The sequence below is a fragment of the Heterocephalus glaber genome, unplaced genomic scaffold (genome assembly GCF_053883595.1).
Source record: "Heterocephalus glaber isolate CG9 unplaced genomic scaffold, H.glaber_assembly_v1.0 deba00000331, whole genome shotgun sequence".
NCBI lineage: Eukaryota > Metazoa > Chordata > Mammalia > Rodentia > Bathyergidae > Heterocephalus > Heterocephalus glaber.
Genome location: NW_028258142.1, coordinates 6,088,424 through 6,111,663, shown reverse-complemented (window position 1 = coordinate 6,111,663; position 23,240 = coordinate 6,088,424). Strand labels below are relative to the sequence as shown.

The 23,240-nt window shown below is 45.8% G+C and overlaps 1 protein-coding gene across 4 annotated transcripts; it reads left to right on the top strand.

Annotated features, from left to right (window-relative positions):
- The first annotated feature begins 719 nt into the window (after nt 1-719).
- Nucleotides 720-22,174, top strand: Cndp2 (carnosine dipeptidase 2). Of its 4 annotated transcripts, none has more exons than XM_087188946.1 (13): nt 783-812; nt 2,623-3,091; nt 3,845-3,935; nt 5,083-5,226; nt 9,084-9,246; nt 12,175-12,263; nt 13,893-14,093; nt 16,016-16,100; nt 17,114-17,274; nt 18,164-18,328; nt 19,620-19,761; nt 20,449-20,596; nt 21,454-22,174. In XM_087188946.1, the coding sequence occupies exons 3-13, from the start codon at nt 3,876-3,878 to the stop codon at nt 21,521-21,523; spliced, it is 1,428 nt and encodes a 475-aa protein (XP_087045072.1). In that variant the 5' UTR covers nt 783-812; nt 2,623-3,091; nt 3,845-3,875; the 3' UTR covers nt 21,524-22,174. The 4 variants fall into 4 exon arrangements, with proteins under 4 accessions (XP_004862010.1, XP_087045072.1, XP_087045067.1 ...); XM_087188941.1 differs by lacking the exon at nt 2,623-3,091 and adding an exon at nt 1,128-1,429 and having other exon boundaries at nt 795-812; XM_004861953.4 differs by lacking the exon at nt 2,623-3,091 and having other exon boundaries at nt 720-812.
- Nucleotides 22,175-23,240: the final 1,066 nt, after the last annotated feature.

The window sequence follows — 23,240 nt, the reverse complement described above, 5'->3', positions numbered from 1 at the left end:
GAAACAGACACGCAGGGCCATCTGCTGGAGATGCAGAGCTGTGCATGCTCACAAATACTAGCTCACTGACCTGGGGCACAAGCTGTCAGGCCTGGAAAGGTGTGAGCAACAGAGCTGGCCTGGCAGGCCTTCCAGTTTACAGCTTGGCCACTTACCACGACGGTGCGTCAGCACTTACAAAGCCCTTACTCAGTGCCAGGTATGAGAGGGGGCCAGGTATTGTAGGTGTATATTTTATATCTTTTGAAGGGGGCAGGACCTAAAAAGTTCTACCTTTTGAAAACACATTTCCAGATAAATGCTTTCCAAATGAAGGCCAAAATTCGTTTTTTCTTAACGTGTATTCAGATTCATGGGGGAAATATTTTCACTAACTTTTCTCAGATGATTGTAAGTATCAAAGCACACCAAACTGGAACGCAGTGCAGCTCACAGAAAGTGCTTTCCTCGGATTCTGCTTGTCATGTGCGCGTGGGCTCCCCGATTTTAGGCTTCAGAGATGCACTGAAGGCGATTCCTGTAACCCCGCCGTCGAAGCAAGAGGCCTCCGGAGGTCCCGGGAACGGGAGGTGAGGCACGACTCCAGGCCCGCCAACTGCTCCAGAGCGAACCGCCTCCCCGCCCTCACAGCTCGAAGCTCCGCCCTCATCCAGCCCCTTGCTAGAGAAGGGCCGACCCAGCAGAGGATTTGTGGGCGGGGGCGCCCCAGCAGGAGGGGCGGGGCGATGCCCGCCCTCCGGACCAGGCGGGTGACTGGTGGGCGGGGCGGGGCGGGGCGGGGCACGTGGTACGGAACCCGTGCGGCGCTGGCGGTGAGTAAGCTGGCTTCTCCCGGGCCTTCCTCTTCGGGTGGCTTCCCGGGTCGGGGAGCGGCGGGCGGAAGGAAATCGATCGCATTGCTTCTCGAGGTTGCTCTGGCTCCCGGCCCTAGTCAGGCGGGAACAATGGAGGCCGGGCTGTTCCTCAGCGCGCTCTGAGCGCCACAAGGCCTCATGCAGTCAACCTGGGAGGACGCTGCTCTTGGGGGGGCGGGGGGGGAACCTCTCCCTTCCTGGGACTGAGGGTGCCTGGTATTAGTGGGGCCGCAGGAATCAGAGGGCTGATCAGTCCTTACTCCCTCCCCCTAGAGAGGCCTGCGGAGGACGTAGCCTCTCTCCAGACACGCCTTGGACTCGAAGGACCCCGGGCAAGGTCCAGCTGGCTCCGGCTCTTAAGGCCACAGGTTGCCTGTGGGAAGCAGCCGAGGAGAAAGTGCAAAGATTGCTCTAGCCGCTCGCCCATTCATCCTATTAGCCTGTTTCATTATCTGTATCGATACTTGGTCCTCTGCACTAAGGTCTTCGAGACCCTGGACTCCCCGCACAGGAGTCACTAAGCAGCCACCACTACCACAATTGGTTTCTAGTGTAGACTTGGTGTAAGGAGACAGGTAATTATCATGAAATCTATTATTGATAACCTGTGGTGTCCTCGTTTGCAGGGAGGAGTGGCAAAAGGTAGTTTCATAGTGTGTTAGGCTGAAGTTTTTTAGAATGGGCAAATAGGAGATTCCTGTTCCTAGTGGTTTTTACTCAGACTTGGAGCCTTAGTTTATTTATTTAATATGTACCTTGAACTATCAAGGGACAAAGACTCAGATCTTCAGAAATGAAAGAATCACTGTGTATTGCTGCCTAGTTCCAGGGGCTACACTTTATTTCTCCAGCCTCTTTTTAAGTTATGTTTTCACCATAAACTTTAGATTTCAGGAGGGGAACAAGGCTGTCATCTGTTTGAAGGGATATTATTTGCTTTTGTTTGATTCAACCATAGAGCTTTACCTTAATAAATGGGCTTCACCAGAATACATAAGAATGGCTTTAGGTGATGGCTTTGGTTCTGAGGGAGATGAAACAAGAGTCATCCAGCACTGTAAGTGGGAGGTAGAAAATGGAGCCTGGCCTAACCTGGCTTTAACCAGACAAAACAGTTATTAGAAGGAGATGCTTTGAGCACAACTCTAGTGGCTTTGAGGATAAGTAAACAGTCATCTCTGCCTAAACTCCTTGGTAAAAGTTGCAACTTAGATATAATTTAGATCTTTGACTAGAAGGTCGTGGTTGACTTGGCTACAAAAAAAAGTCATAATATGAATGAAAATATATCACAATGAGTTTGAGATTTGGCTTTTAATGACCAGGAATCCACATAAGAAGCCCCCAGTGTACAGTCCTGCTGAATAGGCTTCATCCAATGTAAATGGATGTAAAAGGATAGTTTCCCAATGTTCATTTCTTGTGACAGATGGGTAAATTTTTTTTTTTTTGGTGCGGGGGGGATCGAACTCAGGACCTTGAGCTTTCGAGGCAGGTGGCAGAACTACTGAGCTAAATCCCTGGCCCAGATGGGTGAAATTTGACTTAGTAATACCCATAAAATGCCTCAACAGTGTTCATAGACTGCATCTTCCTTGTAGCCCTTTGGAATGAGTTCCTTAGAGGCAGTGTGAGTCAGGCAGGCCAGGAGGTATGGAAATATTCCATGCTCTGTGGCTGTGTTTGAAGAAGAGGAAGAGGGATGAGATGAGTAACCCTGAGAAATTAGTTTGATCTCCCACTCATACAAATATTACATTTGATACAGTGCCGGGTGATTTCATCACATGGTGCTCCTCCTGCAACACCACTACCACCTTCATGTCTCAATGAATCAAGTTACCCTCTCAGCTTCGAAACCCTTCTGCAGTCCTATACCATGGAAAAAAATGCTCTAACTACAGTGTCTGTATGCAGCCCTTTGGCACCCACTTCAGAATCATATTGCTGTGGTGCAGGATATCATCACTTCATGTCACCTCAGGATGAAGTTGCTCAGACAACTTAGCTCTTTCCACTTCTGCTTAAGGCTGAGTCTTGGCCCTTTAAGAAAGGAGAGAGAACCAGTTTTGAAAGTCTCAATGTCAGGATCATTTCAATTTCATACTCATTTTGATTTTTAAAAGCAGTCCCCTGATTTACTTATCCCTGATTTACTGTATAAGACAGTAGGAGTTGTAGGGTGTAAGACATGGAAGTTGGAAGTTAGAAAATGTGCCTAGAAGCCTGCCAACAATGTAAATATACTTTTTAATTTATTTTAAATGTGTGTTTTAAACTGATATCTAAAAACATAAACATTGTATGTAATTATGGTTTATCATGTGATGTTTGATAAGTATGTACATTGTATAATGCTCAAATCAGGGTAAATGTATGTCTCCTCAAACACTGATCATTTCTTTATAGTAGAACATTCAGAATCCTTTCTTCTGGCTTTCTGAAACATACTGTATGTTTCCCATAGTCACCCTGCTGTACAATGGGGCTTTCTTCATCTCAGATCCTTGTGGAGATTAAATACAGTACATGGCCCTTTGGCAGTTTCCAGGCTCAGGTCATCTTTCTTAAACCGAATTCATTCATCTAAATTTTGGGGACCCTCTTGGCTGTATTGTATAGATGGCCCTTCTGCAAAAATGAGTTTTCTGTGTGTGTTAATTGGTATTATTGGGAAGAAGCTGCTTGTAATTTTTGTCAGATTGTCAACAACTGAGGCGTTTCTTTCAGTTACCTGCTGTTGGACACACAATTATGTATAAATTTCTTTTGGAGAAAAGCAATGAAGATCAATCTCTGCTACTAACTGGTTCCTGGAGCTCTTAGCCCTGAAACCAGTCGCTTCCCGGAGAGTCCTGTAACCCGTGTTGCAATCTGACAGGGAGGGTGGAGGCGGGCTGTACGATTCTCATCTCCACAAGTTCCTCTCGCCAGTCAGTCACCCTTGGCCCCTACTGCAGGCAGGACAAACAGATTCCACTCCCTTGCAGGGATCTTCAGGGTCTGCTGTCTGCTTGAAAGATGTCAGCTCTCAGAACCCTGTTTCAGTATATTGATGAAAACCAGGACCGCTACATTAAGGTAAGGGAATATTTCCTTCTAAGCCAAAGTGAAATTTGGTCTTATTCTGTAGGGCTCAGAGGCACTTTCAAGAAATTAAGATGAATTACACCATTTAAAGCAAGTATTAGAAATGTTACCTAGCCTTCTCATTACAGTGTAGGTTACACTTTTGGCATTTGACAAAGTGTTAATATCTATTCTTAGAAATAAAAAGACTAAAAAAAAGAAATAGACTAATACAAGATTGTTATTTAATCTCCATCTATGATTTCTTGTGACAGTTACAGATTAAAGAAATAGTTTATATTTAGCAGTTCTAAGTGACTCAGTAATGTTACTTATTTTTTTGTTTGTTTGGTTTTTTCTGGTACGAGGGATCTAACTCGGGTCCTTGCGCTTGCACAGCAGGCAGTGAAACCACTGAGCTAAATCCCCGCCCCAGTAACGTTACTTATTAATGTATGATGTAACTTAATCATACTGTAATTCTTTTTTTTATACTGTAATTCTTGATAGACACATTTCAGACAAAATCTTTAGCCTCCTCGTTCTAAAAATTATACTCTAAAAAAATGTAACTATTTTCAGTATAACAAGCAATTTGGAGGGGCCGGGGATTTAGCTTAGTGGTTCCACCGCCTGCCTTGCAAGCGGAAGGACCCGAGTTCGATACCCAGTACCAAAACAAAAACAAAAACAAAAAACAAGCAATTTGGACTGTGACACCATTAAGTACTTTATATATCTTTTCAGTTGCAGTTTTGTTAGTTCACATATAAACTCACTTATGCAACTCTGTACATTTTATATTCACATCATCCTTAGTGGTTAAAAAATACACACTCTGGGCCTCAGATTTAGCTCAGCAGCACTACATCTACCTTGGAAGTGCAAGGTCCTGAGTTCAATCCCCAGTACCAAAAAAAAAAAAAAAAATACACACGTTTTTCTGTTCTGCTCTAGTTTCTGGTACAGGGTCATTACAAACAGTTTTAAACTCTAAATCAAAAGCAAATATGAAGAGTTTCATCTTTACAGCTAGTAAGAGTGTTCGGGCACAGGTTGTAAGTCAGGCTAATAAGCCAGAAACATGGCAGAATTGTGTGTCTTTCTTCCCTTAAGGAGCAGGTTTTCAGATCCTTTTTTACTTGCTGTCCCCAAATAGAAACTTGCAAAATGGGTGGCCATCCAGAGTGTGTCAGCCTGGCCGGAGAAAAGAGGCGAGATCAGAAGGATGATGGAGGTTGCTGCGGCAGATATCCAGCAGCTGGGAGGCTCTGTGGAACTGGTGGACATTGGGAAACAGAAGGTATGACATGGCATTCCTCGCCTGGCCTGACAACAAGCAGCAGCTTCTGCCTGGGAGCTGATAGGGCTGACTCTGCAGGTTCTTGGAGGAGCTTTTGCTTCAGATTCTCAGCTCATCTTTAAAACAAGCAAGAGAGGCTGGGCTGGATTTAGATCATACATCCATGTGATTGCTCACTGTTGCAAAGGTTTTGTGATTACTCAGCTTTTTTCTCTAGAAAAGAGAACTGTAGGGCCAGGGATTTAGCTCAGTGGTTCCGCCGCCTGCCTCACAAGTGGAAGGTCCCGAATTTGATCCCCGGTACAAAAAAAAAAAAGGAAAAGAGAACTGTAGGCTGTAGGCAGAATAAGTACGTGTGATGGTCCCTCTTAGAGAACAGCTGAAATTCTTTTCCCAGAAATCAGAAAGCTTTTAAATGAGGAAGTTATACTTTATTCATGCCTCTTTAAAAACAGTGACGAAAGACACCCCCCCCCCCAAACTCCACCCCCCACACACATAGTGCTGCCACTGGAACACTTGTTCGCAAGAGAGATTTTGTGGCAGGGGCAGGGAGGTGTCAGTTATACTTTAGGGGAGGATTCTGGCAGATGACCACAGCTTGTGTTACTTTTAATTTAAATGAACAGTCTCACTTCATGTTACATTATTCTACTATTTTAGTTTGACGTGATTTCAGCCCCATGGAAATGTTTTATGCAGCCTGTTTTCTAAGTTTAGAAGCCTCTTATATTGCGGGATGTGAAAAGTTTGGGTTTATCTGTATTCTTTTGCTTCATAACTTAGGTGTTGAGTTGAGGTCACAGGCCTGGAATTTTGGGTGTGGCCATTCAGTTCAGTGTAGCACTTCATCAGAGTGGGTGGTATGTCTACTGCAGGTTCAAGGCAAAGCCAGGATTAAAATCAAGGAATCTTGACTCCTGGTCCACTATTGTTCTTTTGAGATTTTCTTCTGACAGGAAATTAACAGTTGACTTAAAATGCATTATAAGCTGGACATAGCAGTACATGCCTGTAATCGCAGCACTTGGGAGACTGAGGCAGGAGAATCGTCCTGAGTTTGAGGCCAGCCTGGGCTACATTGTGAATTCAAGGTCAGCCTGAACTACTAATGAGTCCCTGTTTTAAAAAATAAAACAAAACAAAGATGTATTACAGCTTCCCAACAATTTTCCCCCGACTCCTGGGAGAATAAACCAAGTTTCTTCATATTGTTTTCTGTTGGGTGCATACTTAACTTTCTCCCCTTGCCTTTTTTTTTTTTTTTGGTACCAGGAATTGAACTTGGGTCCTTGTCCTTGCAAGGCAGGCCACAGAACCACTGAGCTAAATCCCCAGCTGCTATCCCCTTGCCTTTTATTCCCAATATATTTTTTGTACAGTAAATAATTTCTAAGAATTATTGTACTACTATAGATGTATTCCATGTATCACTGATTTCACTGAGGAAGTTCTTAAGAAAGGGCCTTCCATAAAAGATTAAAATGACAATTGTATTATTTTTATCCAGGAATTGAAAGGTTTAATTACTATAGGAAAGTTCTGTAGTGGTTTTTGTAGGAGGTAACATATCTTCTTTGCCCGTGCAGTTACAGTGATATCTCAGTTGTTGAACAGCTTCAAGTTCAAACTTTCCACTATTCAAACAGAAAAGTTTGAAAAAAATCTGTTTGGTGTTGTGTAACTTTGCTGGAGAGTTGAACTGAAAATCCTACTTGAAAAAATCTTTACGAGCTAAGAGTGAGTCAGGTGGTACATCTCACTGCAGACATAAAAGGGTGCTTCAGTCTTTTCAGTGTTTGAACACAAATTTGGAACGAGTTGAGTTTGACAACTAAGGTAGCACTGTGGTTGGCAGAAGTGCTGTGTCCAGAGGGGGTGATGAAGCCAGGTGTGTTGGTGCACACCTGTAATCCCAGCACTTGGAAGGCTGAGGCAGGAGGATCACTTTAATTTGAAGCCAGCCTGGGCTACCCAGTGAGTTCAAGGGCAGCATAACGTTGTCTCAATAAAACAAAACAAAAATGATAACTTGAAGCCCGTGAACAGGGAGGTTACCATGTACACATGCAGAAGGCAGAACGTTTCCAGGCTTATGGAGGAAAGTTGACACTGGGAGTTTCAGGTCTGATTCAATTTCAGGACCCATTTACCTGTGCCCCACCAGCATCTTGAGAAAAACACTGAAGTATTTCAGTATTTCAGGCTCTGTTGAATAGAATTTATTTAGAGGAAATCTGTTGTCATTTAAAATTCTTTTTCCTGCTCAGGCCAGCTGGGAGCTGGCACTGACTGCAGAGACCATGTGTTCTATATGCCCATGCAGGGCATTTGAAAAAACAATGTTTGGCCCTGGTGGCTACCGGCCAGTGTCATGAGAACTGATTCAGAAAGGCTCCTTTGTAGTTTGAGTGGGTGAGGGACATCAAGTCCACATGCTGGTTGCTGTCAGGTTATGAGTTGCTAGGGTATTTATAAGAAGAGCTTACTGAGAAGACCCGTCCTATGACCTTAGAAAATTCTGGTCACTTCAGGAGCCGTAGAGTTTGGGAATAGACACTTAGCTAACACCAGCATTGTCCTGGTCTAGTTGTCATTTTTAGTTCCTGTTCATTTCGCCTCTTAATTGTAAATGATTAGTTTAGCTTCATCAGTTTAGTTTGTGTGTTATGTTTGCTAATGGAAATGTTGATGAAGAGTATTTTCAAATCGCTGGACTAATACAGGTGGGTGCTGTCTGGTTGGAACAATCTTTTCTTCCTGCAACTGAAACAACAGTGCCTGTGCTTTCGGCCTTCCCCGCCACTTTCCGGTGATACTTGGTAGGGGTCCGTTTTCCTGCTGGAATATAGGACAAGTGGGGAAGGTGCAAGGGCTGTGGACTTGGCACAGCCGAAGGGCCATGATTTAAAATCACAGGTAGAAGGCCTGGTCTTTAGCTCAGTGGCACCGCGCCTGCCTCGAAAGTGCAAGTTCCTGAGTTCAGTCAGGAAAACAATAAATAAAAATAAATAAAAAATAAAATAAAATCATAGGTAGAAACCACTGGCCTATGTGGATGTGGGAGAGGTCCTGTGACTGACAACACCTTTATTCTCTACATTTCTCTTCTAGTGAATAATGTCCTGTTCCCCATTTTTACAGATAGTAGGTGACTGGGCCTTTAGGACAAAGCCCAGAGGAGTACCACCTGTCCCTGCTTCATTTATTATAGCTTAATATGAATTATATTTCTTTATTGCTTGGTTTATGGCCTATTCTGTGTGTAATATTAATCTACATTCAGAATTTCAAAAATACATCTTTCAGTTAAGATTGTAATATGCCTCCGACCCTGTCCCTTACATACTGGGGATAGAACTCAAGGCCTTCACACTAAGCTACATTCTCAGCCCTTTTTCATTTTTTATTTTGAGACAGGGTTGTGCTAAGTCTTGCCCAGGCTGAGTTTGAACTTGCAACCCTCTTGCCTTGGCCTACCAGAGAGTTGGGGTTATGGTTACAAGTCACCACACCCAACAAGATGATCGTCATTTTTAGCCATCATTTCAGCAAATAACAAATTAAGTTACATGCTGGACTAAGTTGCATTATGTTTTGTCATATAAAAGCTTAAAAAAAATCAGTCTTTAGAAACTTACCAAGCTAGTTAATAAATGTAATTCAGTTATGTGTTTTGAATTACAGGAAAGCAAATTCTTTGTTAATGAATGACTCTGTTGAACGATATGATCTTTTAAACTCTGCAACAGAAGTTGACTGACCAGAACAGATCAGAAAGCTCAGGTATATTTAATATCTGCTGTAAATTCTGAGTTTACTAACAAGATTGACCCTGATCACTTCCTTCAACTCAGCTCCCTGATGGCTCGGAGATACCTCTTCCTCCCATTCTGTTGGGCAGACTGGGCTGCGATCCACAGAAGAAGACTGTGTGTATCTACGGGCATCTGGATGTGCAGCCCGCGGCCCTGGAGGACGGCTGGGATACTGAGCCCTTCACCTTGGTGGAGCGAGACGGTGAGGGACACAGCAGGATGGTCCTGCCGGGGCTCACGCCTTGTCTCATGGAAAGGAGTCCTTCTAGGTCTTCTGGGCTTCCTTTGCTATTGATTCCTTTTCCAGAACATGGTCTGAATGGGGCCACGTAGTCTTCGAGGTCTGTAATCTGCTGCCTCGTCCCAATTGAGTGTTGCTTCTGGGGACTATTTTAGTCGCTCCACTGCAGAGTGTTCTGAAGGTAGCCGTATTTCCTGGACCCCTGCCTGCCCTGGTGAGGTAAGAGGGAGGATAGCTTGTTCCTGCAGAGCCTCCCAGGCTGGGCACCAACAGGCATGGCAGGCCCTGCGAAGGACCCACCGGAGGCTGGCCTGTTCTTGGCATCCCCTCTTGGTGTAAACACCTCTTTCATTTCTGAATTTGCACCTATTTCTGTACATGACAGTCAATATAGAAGCCCCTTCATTCGCATCTTGGCCCTTGGGGCTAAGGCCCAGGCCCCCTTCTTTAACTACATGCAGATTCTGTCACATCTCTCCTGCCTTAGTGTGCACTGTGTCCATCACTGTGAGAGTGAAAAATTATTTTCCTTAAAAACATCTATAAAACTTTAGCCCATACCCTTGTCCATATCCGGCTGTCACTGATAACCTACAGCTAATTGCAGAGTTAAACTTCCACATGGACTCGGACTTGGCTCCTCTTGAGCGTCAGGCCTTGTGTCTCTTTAGTGTTTCTTTACCTCATCTTTGTATCTCACCCTTTCTGGTGTCTCAGAAGGAGAGGTACCATCTTCCTGCAACCTACACCAGAAAGAGGGTTGTCCTGTCCCTGTCCCAGCCCTCCATGACCCCTTCCTTCACTGAGGGCCTTGTTTATGTTTTCCCGTCGCCTCCTCTAGGCCTTAACTCTCCCATGCCTCATCTGTACTCCTCCCAGAGTGACCCCAGTGTCCCACTCTACCTGACGCCTCTCAAAAGAGTCAGATCAGTGCAAAAAGTCCTTCTAAGCCCCCTGCCTATTCTCCTGTCCTTCCTTGTTCCTCTCCCATCTATGCCCAGCCACACAGGCCCTGGGGTCCAACTCTGTGCTGCGGACAGAGTCCCTGACCTCCTGTGCTCACTGGCTTGTGCATCAGCACCTGTCACCTATCCCAGGGCCTCGGTGAGGCCTCCCTCTGTACCCAGACAGAACGACACTCACACACCCCCTCTACAGACTAGACTAGCTCCCCATACCATGAGTAGCCATTACACACATCTAACCACACGTCCCCCCCAGAGGAGACCTCGAAGGTGGAGAGTGTGCCTTGTGTGTCTCTGTGTTGGCAGTGTGCCTCTAAATCAACACAGTCCCACCCTCCATAGTTACTAGGTGTTTGTCATACTGACAAACTCTGTTTAGAAGAGTTTGTATTTAATCTTTAACTTTTCTGAAAACTTGGGTCTTATTTATAAAAGTGACTTCCCAAGATGATGGCTTTACTCCCTCATAGTGCTTTGGGGTGGGCCATGCTGAACCTGTGTAGGGAACCAGGGGAAGGGGACGTTACCAGAACCTCTGCAGTGAGTCCTGGCGTCCTGTGAGCCAGGGCAGCACACGGCGAATTACAGGAAAGGTAGACAAGAGACTAAGAAGCTGAGCTTTGGGTCTGATCAGTGCTGCTCTGGGCGGCAAAGACAAAGACCCCCTAGCTTGCAGCACCTTTTATTCCGTACATGGGGAAACATGTAATAAGTGAAATGCAGAGTTCAGTACTTCATACTGGGATAAACAGGGTGTAACAAAAGGTTGGGGGCAGTGGAAATCTAAGAACAATGAGGAACTGTGCAGATGAAGATTTGGTTCCTCCCTGGCGACTCCAGCAGGTGTGGTCTCCTCCTGGAGCCTTACAGATTCCCGGGATCACAGAGGTTTCAGTTGTGACCGGAGGCCAAAATGCAGTTAATGTCTGGAATGTCATGGCTGGCCTGTAGGCCGGAGAACTAGGCCTACTGAAATGATTTTTCCCTAGAATTAGGTAGCATTGCTCCCAGCAGAACTGCTTTCCAACAGTCTAAGGATGAGGAGGTGAGAGGACTTGCCAGGACAGGCCAAGGGCCAGTGAGTGAGGGGCCAAGCCCTGAGCACGGAGGCTTCCTGGCTTCTCGGAGGCTGCCTGGTTTCCATGAGACTGTACCCTGGGTCCCAGGGCAGAGGGAGAAAGAGGCCTGTGAACTTATTTTCTGAGCTACCTTTTTTATGGTGCTGGAGATCAAACCCAGGGCCTCAACCGTGCTAGGCAAGCACTTTTCTACTGAGCTATACCCCATTCCTGCTGTCACTCCTGATGGACAGCTTCCCAGCCTGGGCATCTGCCTCTGCTCCAGAAGCAGATGTGGGAAGGAAACCACAGGACTGATGACACTAGCTGGAAGTAGTGTCATGTTCTTTTGTTTCCAATGTAATGATTAAAAAGAGAAACAAAGTCAATAGTAAAAATGAAAATTCTGTTTATCAAAATAGGTGTCAGAGTTGGGGTAGGGAAGGGGTTTGTGGTGCTTTTGTGATCATGGTATGTGTGGTTCCCAAGTATGGCTCAACTTCTTTTCATGTTGCCACCAGCTGCATTTGTAAATAGTTTTTAATGAGCTACCAACTGGTAGGAATTTCCTGGAATTGGATTTTAGGTGTCTGCCCTAACTCAGCAGGATTGTAGCCCTGGCCAGTTGCTGTGACAAGGAAGGGGTAACTTGGAGGCACCCATCTGGCTTGCCTTTCTGACTACAACGAATGCTCTGTGGATTCTAGCAATGTTGTTGGGTGGACACTCCGGGCTTCTGATGTGAAGAGATATCCTTACCATGGGTAGCCACATGTGGTGCTAAGACATTATCAGTTGTTCACTTCAGATACACTTCTTTTGAGTTCTCCAAATCATAACTCTGTATTTGCTGATTGCTGTTGTAGGCAAATTGTATGGGAGAGGTTCAACTGATGATAAGGGACCAGTGGCCGGCTGGATGAACGCCTTAGAAGCATATCAGAAGACAGGTCAGGTATGCCTCCACATCAATTCTGCCAATGCACTGGGTTCTACTGAACATACTATAAAGATTACTAGATAGGCGAAAGCACATGTCCCCAGCTTTAATCAGCAAGGTGATTCAGATTTAAGATTATCACTCTTTCCAACTTGAAAAAACATTAAAAGATAATTGTCTTACAGATGCTCAAAGGTCATACTGTTGACCAGTCAGCAAGATTCTTGCCAGCACATGGAATGTGATTCTTCCCTTGCTTCCTTTCTTCCTTAAGGATCAAACCCAGGGCCTTGTGCATGCTAAGCAAACACTATATCACTAAGCCACATCCCTAGCCCAAAATGTGAATTTCAATTGACTGTACCGTGAGTGTGGTCACTTGCCAGGATATAACAGGCTTTTTGGTGTTGGACAAATTGTTTACTCTGTATGGTTTATATCCTCATAAAAATAAATTTTATTTTGAAAGAACATATTTCTACAACTATGAAATATATGCTCATTGCTCAAAGTTGGTAAAATACAGAAAAGTAGGGGAAATAATCGCTGGAATGCCAGTCCTCAAAATACTTTACCAACCATTTGATGGTTTTTAACTTGTAATCATGCTGAATAGATAATTTGTGCATCTGGCTTATACCTTGTCTCACAATAAAATAATTAGATAAGCATATTGTCTAAGCATGGAATCTTAGACGTGAGAAGGGTCTCAGACTCTCTTGGTCTAGAGGAGAATGTTATATAGGAGGAAGCTAACACACAGAACCACCTGGCCAGTCCCACGGCCAACCTGAGTGCTGGACAGAGGAACTAGGAAGCCCCACTTCCCCCAGGGCCCCGTCGAGCTCTCAGCCTCTTGGTGGAAGGGTCTGGGAGCTACCAAAGTGACAAGAGGCTGTGTATAGGGCAGAGCCCTCCCAGCAGCTCCACTTGTACCTGTTCACTCTCCAGGTCCTGGGAAGATTTCATGGGGGGCAGAAGTGGAGGAGGACTGGAAATGGAAGCACATGTAGTGAACAGTGCTGGGGACAAATTTGAACCAGGACTTAGGAGACTTGAGCCTGAATTGGGCGCTGCTGTTCCAGGGCCTGTGTGGCCTTTGGCAAGTTGCCTGACTCACGTGTGACCTCCTTTTCTTCTCTGGGGATGGTGCTACCTGTCTCACCCTGCAGAGCTGGGAGGGTACCTGGGAAATATCCATCTCCAGGGCAGTGTGTCACAATGACTGTTGAGCTCCCAGGACCAAACCACCACTTTTGTACAGAGATCTGTGCTAGTGCTGCAAGAGGGCCTTCTCTGTCATCCTCGAATTAGCAGAGGCTCGCCCTACTGCAGTGAGGATTCAGGGAAACTTTTTGTGGTGTGCACTTTGTCCCTATGTCACGGGGGAACATTCAGGCTTCCCTGGATGCTGCTCATTTGCTCACGCTAGGCACCCCCGGGGATCTCACATAGGCATGATATAGAGGGTTTCCTTCTCAAACTGGAAACTGTGCCCTGTAGACCAGTGCTTGCCTGGGGTTGGTCCGGAGGAGGTCAGATATTTAAAATTTATAGTTTCCAAGCATTGGTGGCTTCCTGTCTTTTGCTTTTGAAAGAAAAGTAAGGAAGCTGAGTCCCTCTCTTGCCCTTTCCTTCTCACAGGAGATTCCTGTCAATGTACGATTCTGCCTCGAAGGCATGGAGGAGTCTGGCTCTGAAGGCCTGGATGAGCTGATTTTTGCCCAGAAAGACACCTTCTTTAAAGATGTGGACTACATTTGCATTTCTGACAATTACTGGCTGGGGAAAAATAAGCCCTGTATCACATATGGTCTTAGGGGCATTTGCTACTTCTTCATCGAGGTACGTGACTGAGCAGGCTCACTAACTCCTAAGTCTCCTTATTCTTCTGTACACTATAGAAGGCAAGTACCAGGCCGGCGATTTAGCTCAGTGGTTCCGCCGCCTACCTCGCAAGCACAGACCCGAGTTCAATCCCTGGTACCAAAGAAAAAAAAAAAGAGAAGAATGCAACTACCAAGAAGTCACTCACAGATGAAGAAGCACAGAGCTCGCTAAGTATCCTACTTCTTAGGTTCTGTAAACCATCATAACACCCCAGCAGGCATGGACAGTGATAACTTTTGGTGATCAAAAGTCAATTTCTTAGCATTGTCAAGCTAGGCAGTATTTGGGGTTTTTTTTGGGGGGGGGGTTGGTACCGGGGATCAAACTCAGGTCCTTGCACTTGTGCAGCAGGTGGCGAAACCACTGAGCTAAATCCCTGGCCGCTAGGCAGTACTTGTAATTTTGTCTTGGAGCAGTTGAGAAGAGGATAAATGCTCGTGTATCTAAGAAGACTGAGACATATACAAAGCACTTGAAAAACACTTCCTTTTTAAAGTTGAAAATGTTTGTACTTTAGTCCTGAATCTCTTTATCAGTGACTAAGTTACCTTGAGGGAATGGAGACTGTCATAGTTACTTTTCTCATTGTTCCCAATACCCACACGTTAAAGGAGGAAAGGTTTATTTCAGTTCACAGCTTGAAAGGTTTCAGTCCATAGTTAGCCGTTCCAAGGTAGGGTAACATGGCAGAGGGACATCACAGAGGAGAAAGAGTTCATGGTGTGGCAGGGCAGGCAAGAGGCAGCAAAGCAGCAAATTATCAAAGCAGCAGCAAGCCTGCCTTCTCTCCCTTTCATCCCTTCCAGGGTACCCGCCCTTTGGGTGGCACCACCCACACCCAGGTTGAGGAGCCCTTAATTCTATCTAGCATCACACCTTTATCCATGTTCACACACCATAATCCAGCCACCTTCAAAACTCCCCACCTATGACTGCATCAGGCTTTGAGGGGACATCTAGACACAAGCCACACCAGAGACCTCCAGTAAATAAAGAGAAGCCAAGACAGGATATAATATGGATAGTCTTGGACACTCTCAGACACTACTGCTCACTGGCAAAGGTACTTGCCAAGTAAGGGTGGAAGTGCCTCCCACATAGGCACTGTGGTGGTTAAAGTAGATCCTGTCCAAAAAGAGTCTTTTATCACTTGAACACCACAGAAAACATGGCCATTGCTATGGAGTACACACTGTGGTCATGTCATGGCTACACAGGTTAAAAATGACCCTGGGCTAGGGCTGGGGATTTAGCTCAGTGGCACTGTGCCTGTCTCGCAAGTGCAAAGTCCTAAGTTTGATCCCTGGTACCAAAAAAAATGAATGACCCGGGGCTGCAAGTGAGTGTTCTTCCTGTTCTCCAAGGTGGGGCCACACAGCTGTTGGCTGCCTTTCCTGTTTATAGGACTGATCACAGTCGGGGGCAAGTAGATTGGAACACAGGTACTTGGCCTCCAGGTCCATGTTGGACATGATGCATATTAGGTATGGCCCTCATAGGAGGTAGGTGCAGGGTCTTTGTGAAAAGATGAGCCCTATCTTTCCTTGGGAAAGACCCTGAGTGCTAGGGAGGTTACTGTGCAGTGTACACTTGCCTGTGACCAGCATTCCCAGTATATCTGATTAGTGTATCCAGTTTACTGTGGCTAGGATTCCTATACCTCTAGTTAGCATTCCTAGTGCCTATTAGCACATCTGGGAGTATTTTTTTTACTAAGTTGTCTAATTGGAGAAATGCCATGTTTTGCTCCTTATGGGAGCAGATTTTGATTTGGAAAATTGTCAGGTCTTATAAATGTTCTTTGTTCAGTGCACTGTCACATGATAGAAATAAGCTCCCATAAGCAGCTAAATAAAGTGGCCTTTGTTTGTGTCCAGGTGGAATGCAGTGACAAAGACCTCCATTCTGGGGTATATGGCGGCTCAGTCCATGAGGCCATGACGGATCTCATTTCGTTGATGGGTAAGTGCAGGCTTGGCTCCACGTCAGTCAGTACTTTGTGATTTGGGAAAAATGGGTGAGGCCTTATGTCCAGGCTGTCTGTCATCGGCACTTAGTGCATCTCAGTGTTCTTCATGAACTGACTCCTCTGTCTCTAGTCAAATTCCTTCCCTCTCTCACTCTCCTCACTTTTTGTTAAAAGATCCCCGTGCTTTATCTCTGCCTCTATCCTCTTCCTATTCTGCCTGGGACCCTCCTGGGCCGCCTTACTACCTGCTGAAACTGCCCCACCTCCCATATGCCCCAGGATACCCCAGATCCTATGCAGCCTGCTCAGAGGTCCAAAAGAGACTGTCCTTCCCCTGAACACTGTAGTTTGCATCTTGCAGAGCCATTTGCTTTGGTCTGTTTTTTTATAACTGGTCACATGTCAGTCCCCCTGCTTGGTTGGCTCCTAGAAAGCAGGAGCCACAGTTTTCTATTCCTGGTGTCTTCCTGTTGTAAGGCTAAGTGAGCTACATACGATTCTTTGAGCTCCATTTTTGTCCCCTCAAGGACAGGGGAAGGGATGTCATTTCTGAGGTTGGGGTTGCCTCTGTCCCAACCCTAATTTTCTCTCAACTTGGTAGCACAATGTTTCTTGTGTAATGTGCATTAAAAGCAAATATTGCATAGTGTGGAGGCTTTAGAATGAGCCTTCTTGGAGCAGGCTTCTTGGTTAGTATCCCAATATGTGACTGAGGAAAATTTCAGAGTAATTTTCACCTTTTCCCTGGATTCTTTGTCTAAAAAGTGGAAATAATGGTCCTGCTTACTTTGTTAGGCTATTGTGATAATTAATTGACTTCCTAGAATAAGGCACTCAGAGGTAGTAGGCTCAGTAATGTCACCATCAGAGCCTTCTGTGTCTCTCACCTGGCCAGGAGGGTGACTTGTGGATCTCCCTGTGCCTGACTTTCTGGAATCATTGTGGCTGCAAACAGCTAATTTTGTAGCCTTAACTGAGCATTTTAACCCTCTGTGGCCTCCCTTAGGCTCTCTGATAGACAACAAGGGGAAAATCCTCATCCCCGGCATTAACGAGGCCGTTGCTCCCCTGACCAATGAGGAGCATGAGCTCTACGACCACATCGACTTTGACATGGAGGAGTTCGCCAAGGACATCGGGGCTCAGACACTCCTGCACAGCTGCAAGGTGCCTCCAGGGGCCCCCATGTCCCGTGTCCAGGGGCTCCTCCTGGACATGTGCTTAGGAGTCATCAGATGGTAAAGAGATCTAGAAAACAGAACTGGACATGTCAGGATGGGCAAGCGTTTTTTAAATGTCAGAATCCACTTTCTACTAAGTAAGGAGAGGAAATATGTCGTAGTAACATGGGCTATCTCCTGTTGGCAGGTAGCTTTTGTCTATTTGAATTTCTACAGCACTGGTCCCCAAAACTTAGTTAAGCCATACCTAACAGGGTCAAGTGGGAAGATGGAAGGTATTTGCACAAAATGTTTACTTAACTGCTAGGGAAAAATCATGTGACCCTCTCTTAGGAGTTTATGTCTTGATTTATGAGGTATGGCTATCAGTTCAGAGACTTCCTTGTAGGATTAATCTAATGAAGCAGCAGGCCCAGCTTCTAAGCCCACGGATAGGAGAGGGATAGGCTAGTCTTGGCCCTTGAGTTTCATCTTAACCCAGAACTCCAGAAGGATGTGCTGAGGGCCAGGCTGGGCACAGGACTGGGCCTGCCTGAGGGGAGGGTGGTTAGGCCTGGGAGTGGCTTGGGCTGGTGAAAGAGCCCTGCAGAGAGAGGGAAAGAGCTTGGGGTGTGCAGCAATGCACCGTGCTGTTTGGGCCCTGAAGACTCAGTGTGGGAGAGCAGATCACACCAGTGTTACGACATCAGCTCTTTCTTAGGGAATCTCTGACAGCCTCTGAGCGCCCCTCCCTGGGTGAGTCCCCACATCTGTACCTCCTTCTTGGTCTGTTGGGCCCCTAGCCAGGACCGGTGTCAGGAACAGCTGACTGCTCAATGCCATCCCATCCAGGCAAGGAGGATTGCCCCCTGATCCGCTCTGTTGTGATTCTACAGAAAGACATCCTGATGCACCGATGGTGTTACCCATCCCTTTCCCTCCATGGCATCGAAGGCGCCTTCTCTGGGTCCGGGGCCAAGACTGTAATTCCTAGGAAAGTGATTGGCAAGTTCTCCATCAGGCTCGTGCCGAACATGACCCCTGAAGTTATCAGTGAGCAGGCAAGGGGGCAAAGGGGCGCTGGTGAGGGTTAGGGGCTGCTGTGTCCTCAGAGATTGAGAGGAACAGAAGGCTTTACCAGGACAGAAACCTAGCCCCTCAGATACCTTTTTTGTTGTTGTTGCCACTCAATAATGACTAGAATAAGCAATGCAGAAACTTAGCAAAGATAAACACCATGTGACCAAGCATTGAACATAAGTGTCCCTCATTACTGCTGAGGTGTGCCACAGTCTAACCTCTGCCCTTACACCTTGGCTGGTCAAATATTGACTTTGGAGCAGATATATCAGGTAGGAGTCCAGGAGAGGTGCTTCTCATGGTAATGACAAGCAGAAGGAAAGATTCCAGTAACTGCAGATCAGCCAGGCTCATGGAGCAGTCACCGTGGATGAGTCCAGGAAGATTTCTTGGAGAGATGGACCCAGAGTCTTACCCACTGGGAAAAGGAGACTGAGGCCTGTTGTCCATGGGAGAGCTGAGATTTTTATCTCAGGCCATATCCTTGGGTCAGCTCCTACATCCACTGTACATCTAGATGAAATCTAGCTTGTGATCACTTTTATAAAGTGTATTAGTCTGCTAGGGCAGCTGTTCCAAAGTCTCACAGACTGAGTAACTTAAATGATAGTTTATTTCTCAAACTTCTGAAGGCTGGAAAGTCTAAGATCAAGTGAGAGTCTAGTGATCTAGTGAGAGTCCACTCCTGGCTTAATGACAGCCTCTCCCCACTGTGTGCCCCCATAGTGGAGAGTGAGCAAATACTCTCTGGAGACTCTTCTTACAAGGACACTAATCCTTTGTAATTAGGACCCCACCCTTACAATTTATTTAACCTTAATTACTTCCACAAAGGCCCTATCTCCAGTATCATGACAGTGAGGTTTAGAGTATCAACGTAGGAATCTTTGAGGGATACAACTTCCCATACAGAACATAAAGCAAGACAGAACTCTTTTTGAAAACTTAATTATTATCATCATTTAGAACATCTAAGTAAAAGGTGAATTGTTTGAAATTGAAACATTGCCTTTCAAATAACTGGATTGTGTATCTTGAATAGGTCTCCTTTTCTGCTATCATAGTGATGCAGATCAGTTTTCAGGAGCAGAAAATGAGACTCATTTTAGACTTGTGGTAGACCCATTGTCGACCCTTTGTAGACTTATTGTAGACTGGATATAGATCTGTTGTGGACTCAGATGACTCTTCATAGGCCCACTGTGGATCACTATCATTGGATCAAATGCCAAGCATACTAAACGTTGTGTGTCTCTTCCGTTTGTGCTTTAGGTTACAAGCTACTTGACTAAGAAGTTTGCTGAACTGCATAGCCCGAACATATTCAAGGTGTACATGGGCCATGGTGGGAAGCCTTGGGTATCTGATTTCAACCACCCACATTATATGGCTGGGAGAAGAGCCCTGAAAACAGGTTGGACATTCTTTAAGGATGGATACCAGGGCCTTCAGCATTTCTGAGGACTCTGCTGTGTCATGTTGGGCACAGGGCTATGTTTGCAGTGCTCTGAGGGAGGCCTGTGGGGTGAGGCCTGGGCCACCAGCTAACTCCTTAGGGGCAATGTCTTGGTTACTTTCTCATTGCTGAGACAAAATATCAGACATCCAAAGTTAAAGGTGAAAAGGTTTATTTCAGGTCACCATTTATAGAGGTTTCAGTCCATAGTCAGCTGGTTCCAAGGCAGGGTGGCATGGCAGAGGGGCATCATAAAGGAGAAACAGTCCATGGCATGGTAAGCATAAGGCAGTGAGCAGCAAAGCAGCAGCAGCAAGTCTGCCTTCTTTCTGTCCCTGTATGTTCCATCCAGGGTACAAGCCTATGGATTGGTGCCACCCATCCCCAGAATGGGGCTCCATTGTCCACACCCTTAATCCCAGCACTGTATGGTATCCTTAATCTACATTCACACACCCTAATCCAGACACCTTCAAAACTCCTCACCTAGGAGTGCATAAGGCTTTGGCAGAACATCTGGATACAAGCCATAACAGCCAGGGTTGCCATCTTCAAGGTCTGGACTTAATATTGCTCAGTTGTGCCTCCATGATCTCCAGCCTCAAGACCCTAAATTCATCATTTTTAAAATTTCATTTCCCCCAGTTTTTGGTGTTGAACCAGACTTGACCAGGGAAGGTGGCAGTATTCCTGTGACCTTGACCTTCCAGGAGGCCACAGGCAAGAACGTGATGCTGTTGCCAGTGGGGTCAGCAGATGATGGCGCCCACTCCCAGAATGAAAAGCTCAACAGGTGAGACTCCAAGACCTAGATCCTGAAGCTAGGTTGGTTTGAGCGTCACTACTGCTAAGAGAAGTGAGAAGGATGTTGCAGGACCACCCTTCCTCCATGCTGTATTTGTAGGTTAAAAACTTCTGATGGGAAGTTGGGACAAGGCCTTGGTGGTAGCAGTTGGTGAGAACAAGGTTCAACCAATGTTCTGTGTTCATTGCTTTCTTCATCTACCACTGATAAAGCCTTCTCTACTTTTCACTTTTGAAAAATTATGTCATTGCTAACTGCTGAAGCTGCCTTTACACATTTTGCCTTGAGCAGATGTGATGGGGGTTCCTCTAGCCCACAGGACAGGGAGCCTCTGGCCAGTGGCAGTCAGGAGAGAGCCAGGCAGATGGAGCTATGGGCAATACAGAAAAAGGCTTCTTGTGCCTGGGGCTGCTAAGGAAGACAAGAAGCGAGGGCGTATCCTGGGTGACCAGATAGACAGTCAGGACTAGGAGAGAGCAGAGACTATATTTGGGGAGGTGTAGTTAAAGGAGATAGAGACCCAGTTACTAGCATATAAGGTGAAGGCCTGGGTTGTAGAAACGAGGAGGGGTCCTAGGGCAGGTTAAGCCATTTATTATCAAGATACTGCGTGAGACCTCTACAGTCTTAGGCCAGAACAGGATTGTTTCCTTGGGTGGGACAGCACTCAGGTTGGACCTCCAGTTGAGAATCAGGTGGCTGTGTTCTAAAGACAAGTGGATTCTAAGCCAAGATGGGGATGCTCCCCAGAGGGAAGTAGCCCGTGCCTCAGGAGGTGAGTCTGTATACCCAGATGCTGATGCCACATGACACCAGCTGACATGGTGATTTTTCCTTTCCATCAGGCATAACTACATAGAAGGAACCAAGATGCTGGCTACGTACCTGTTTGAGGTGTCTGAGCTGAAGGACTGAGAGACCCACTTTCCATGGACTACCATGTCTGACCAGAAGGAAACCCATCTCTGCCCTCTGTCCTTCCCCTTGCCCTCTCTGACTGGCTCATGAAAGTGGAAATTCCTTCCCTTTTTTGCTCTTGTCAGGTCATGCATAGAATTCCAAGAAGGGCCACATGTCCAGCTGTTGTGTGGGTAGAGTGAGTTGTGTCCAGCAGTTGGGAACATTTAGTCCTGGAGGGTTATCAGGAATATCTGGCTGACCCCTGGGTAGATTCTCACAAGTGGCCAATGTGATTCAACCTCCAGAAAGCAAAAGCACCTGAGGTCTAAAAATACAAGCTCTGTAGGAGGTGTTGGCTATCATGGCATTGGGATAAACTTGGACTTGCTGCTCTCTGCCTGTGTTCTCCCTTCTCTGTCGCGTGACTCACTCTTGGGCTATGCAGAAAGAAGATGAGAAAATTCAGGGGCTGCTTATGCCATGACAGCCCCCTGTGTGAGCCCTTGCTGTCACGCAGTTCGTTTTTTCTCAAGACTTTGACCATCACCTGTGTTCTCTCCTGTCTGTTACCAGCCCTCAGAACCTAACCTAACAGTCCTTGTAGAAGGACTGGTCCATCTCTGTCTGTTCTGCTCAGTAAAAGTGAAAATGAAGCCTCTGAGGAAATCGCTGTGTCTGACTTATTTGTGGAGCACATGTGTGCTTAGGTGCCATCTGATGTATTTCTGGAACACACGTATGCTTGTCAGGTAGAATCTGGGCAACTGTCAGCTCAAGGTCAGGGCTCACAAAACAAGACTCAGGTCTTTCCAAGTGAGCATGCTGCCCTCCCCAGTCCATAAAGGGGTGGTCATTCATCATTTCCTGCGTGTACAAGAGAAGTGCTCTGTCCCTGTGTAGTTGTTAATACTGCTAAGTCAGAGTTGGTGTGGTTCAAACAAGAATTGATGGTATAGCTGATAGCAAAGACCTAAGAATAAACCGGTAAAAGGAACCAGGGCTCCTTGGAGGAGTGGTTGATCCTAGAGCCAAGGCAGCAAATATACATGAACCTGGAGCATCTCCTGGTGGCAGAAAGTCACATCAGAGGACATAGAAGCCAGCTCAGAAGCACACAGCCAAAGAACGAGCAAGAAAATAAGATAAATACTGTAAAAGTATAATCTACAGAATAAATAACTGCCCATGATTCTCTAATAGTACAAATAAAAAATGAATAAGCAGATGAGGGGCAGGGCCTCCTGAAGAATTCCAGTTCACCAGTGTAAAAGGAGTAATGGAAGTGAAAAATCACCATTGAAATGCCTCAGCTGCTGTGGGAAGATCCTCCCAATGTACCCTAAAATAGGCAAGCAAACCTTTAGAATCCGTATTTGCACAGCCTGGAAGTAGGTCCCCAAGATTTTAATCTACAGGGGGTAATAGTGTCTTCATAGTAGTAAAACCTGCTAGATTCATGTGAATCATCTGGTCAAAGAACCTCAGCTGTTCCGACAAGACAGCACCACAAACTCCCAATAATACCTTGCGGGGGATGTGAATTCCAGCAACCTCAAGCTCATTGTGCGAGAGAATTAGACAAACTGATGAAACCTGAATAAGATCTATAATGTGAGATGGGTGCTAATTTCGATGTTTTGATCACTTTACTCTATATAAGAAACTAACTGGGTGAAATGTAGGTAGAGATTCAACTACTTCTGCAACTTTGTATAAGTCTCTGATTTTAAAG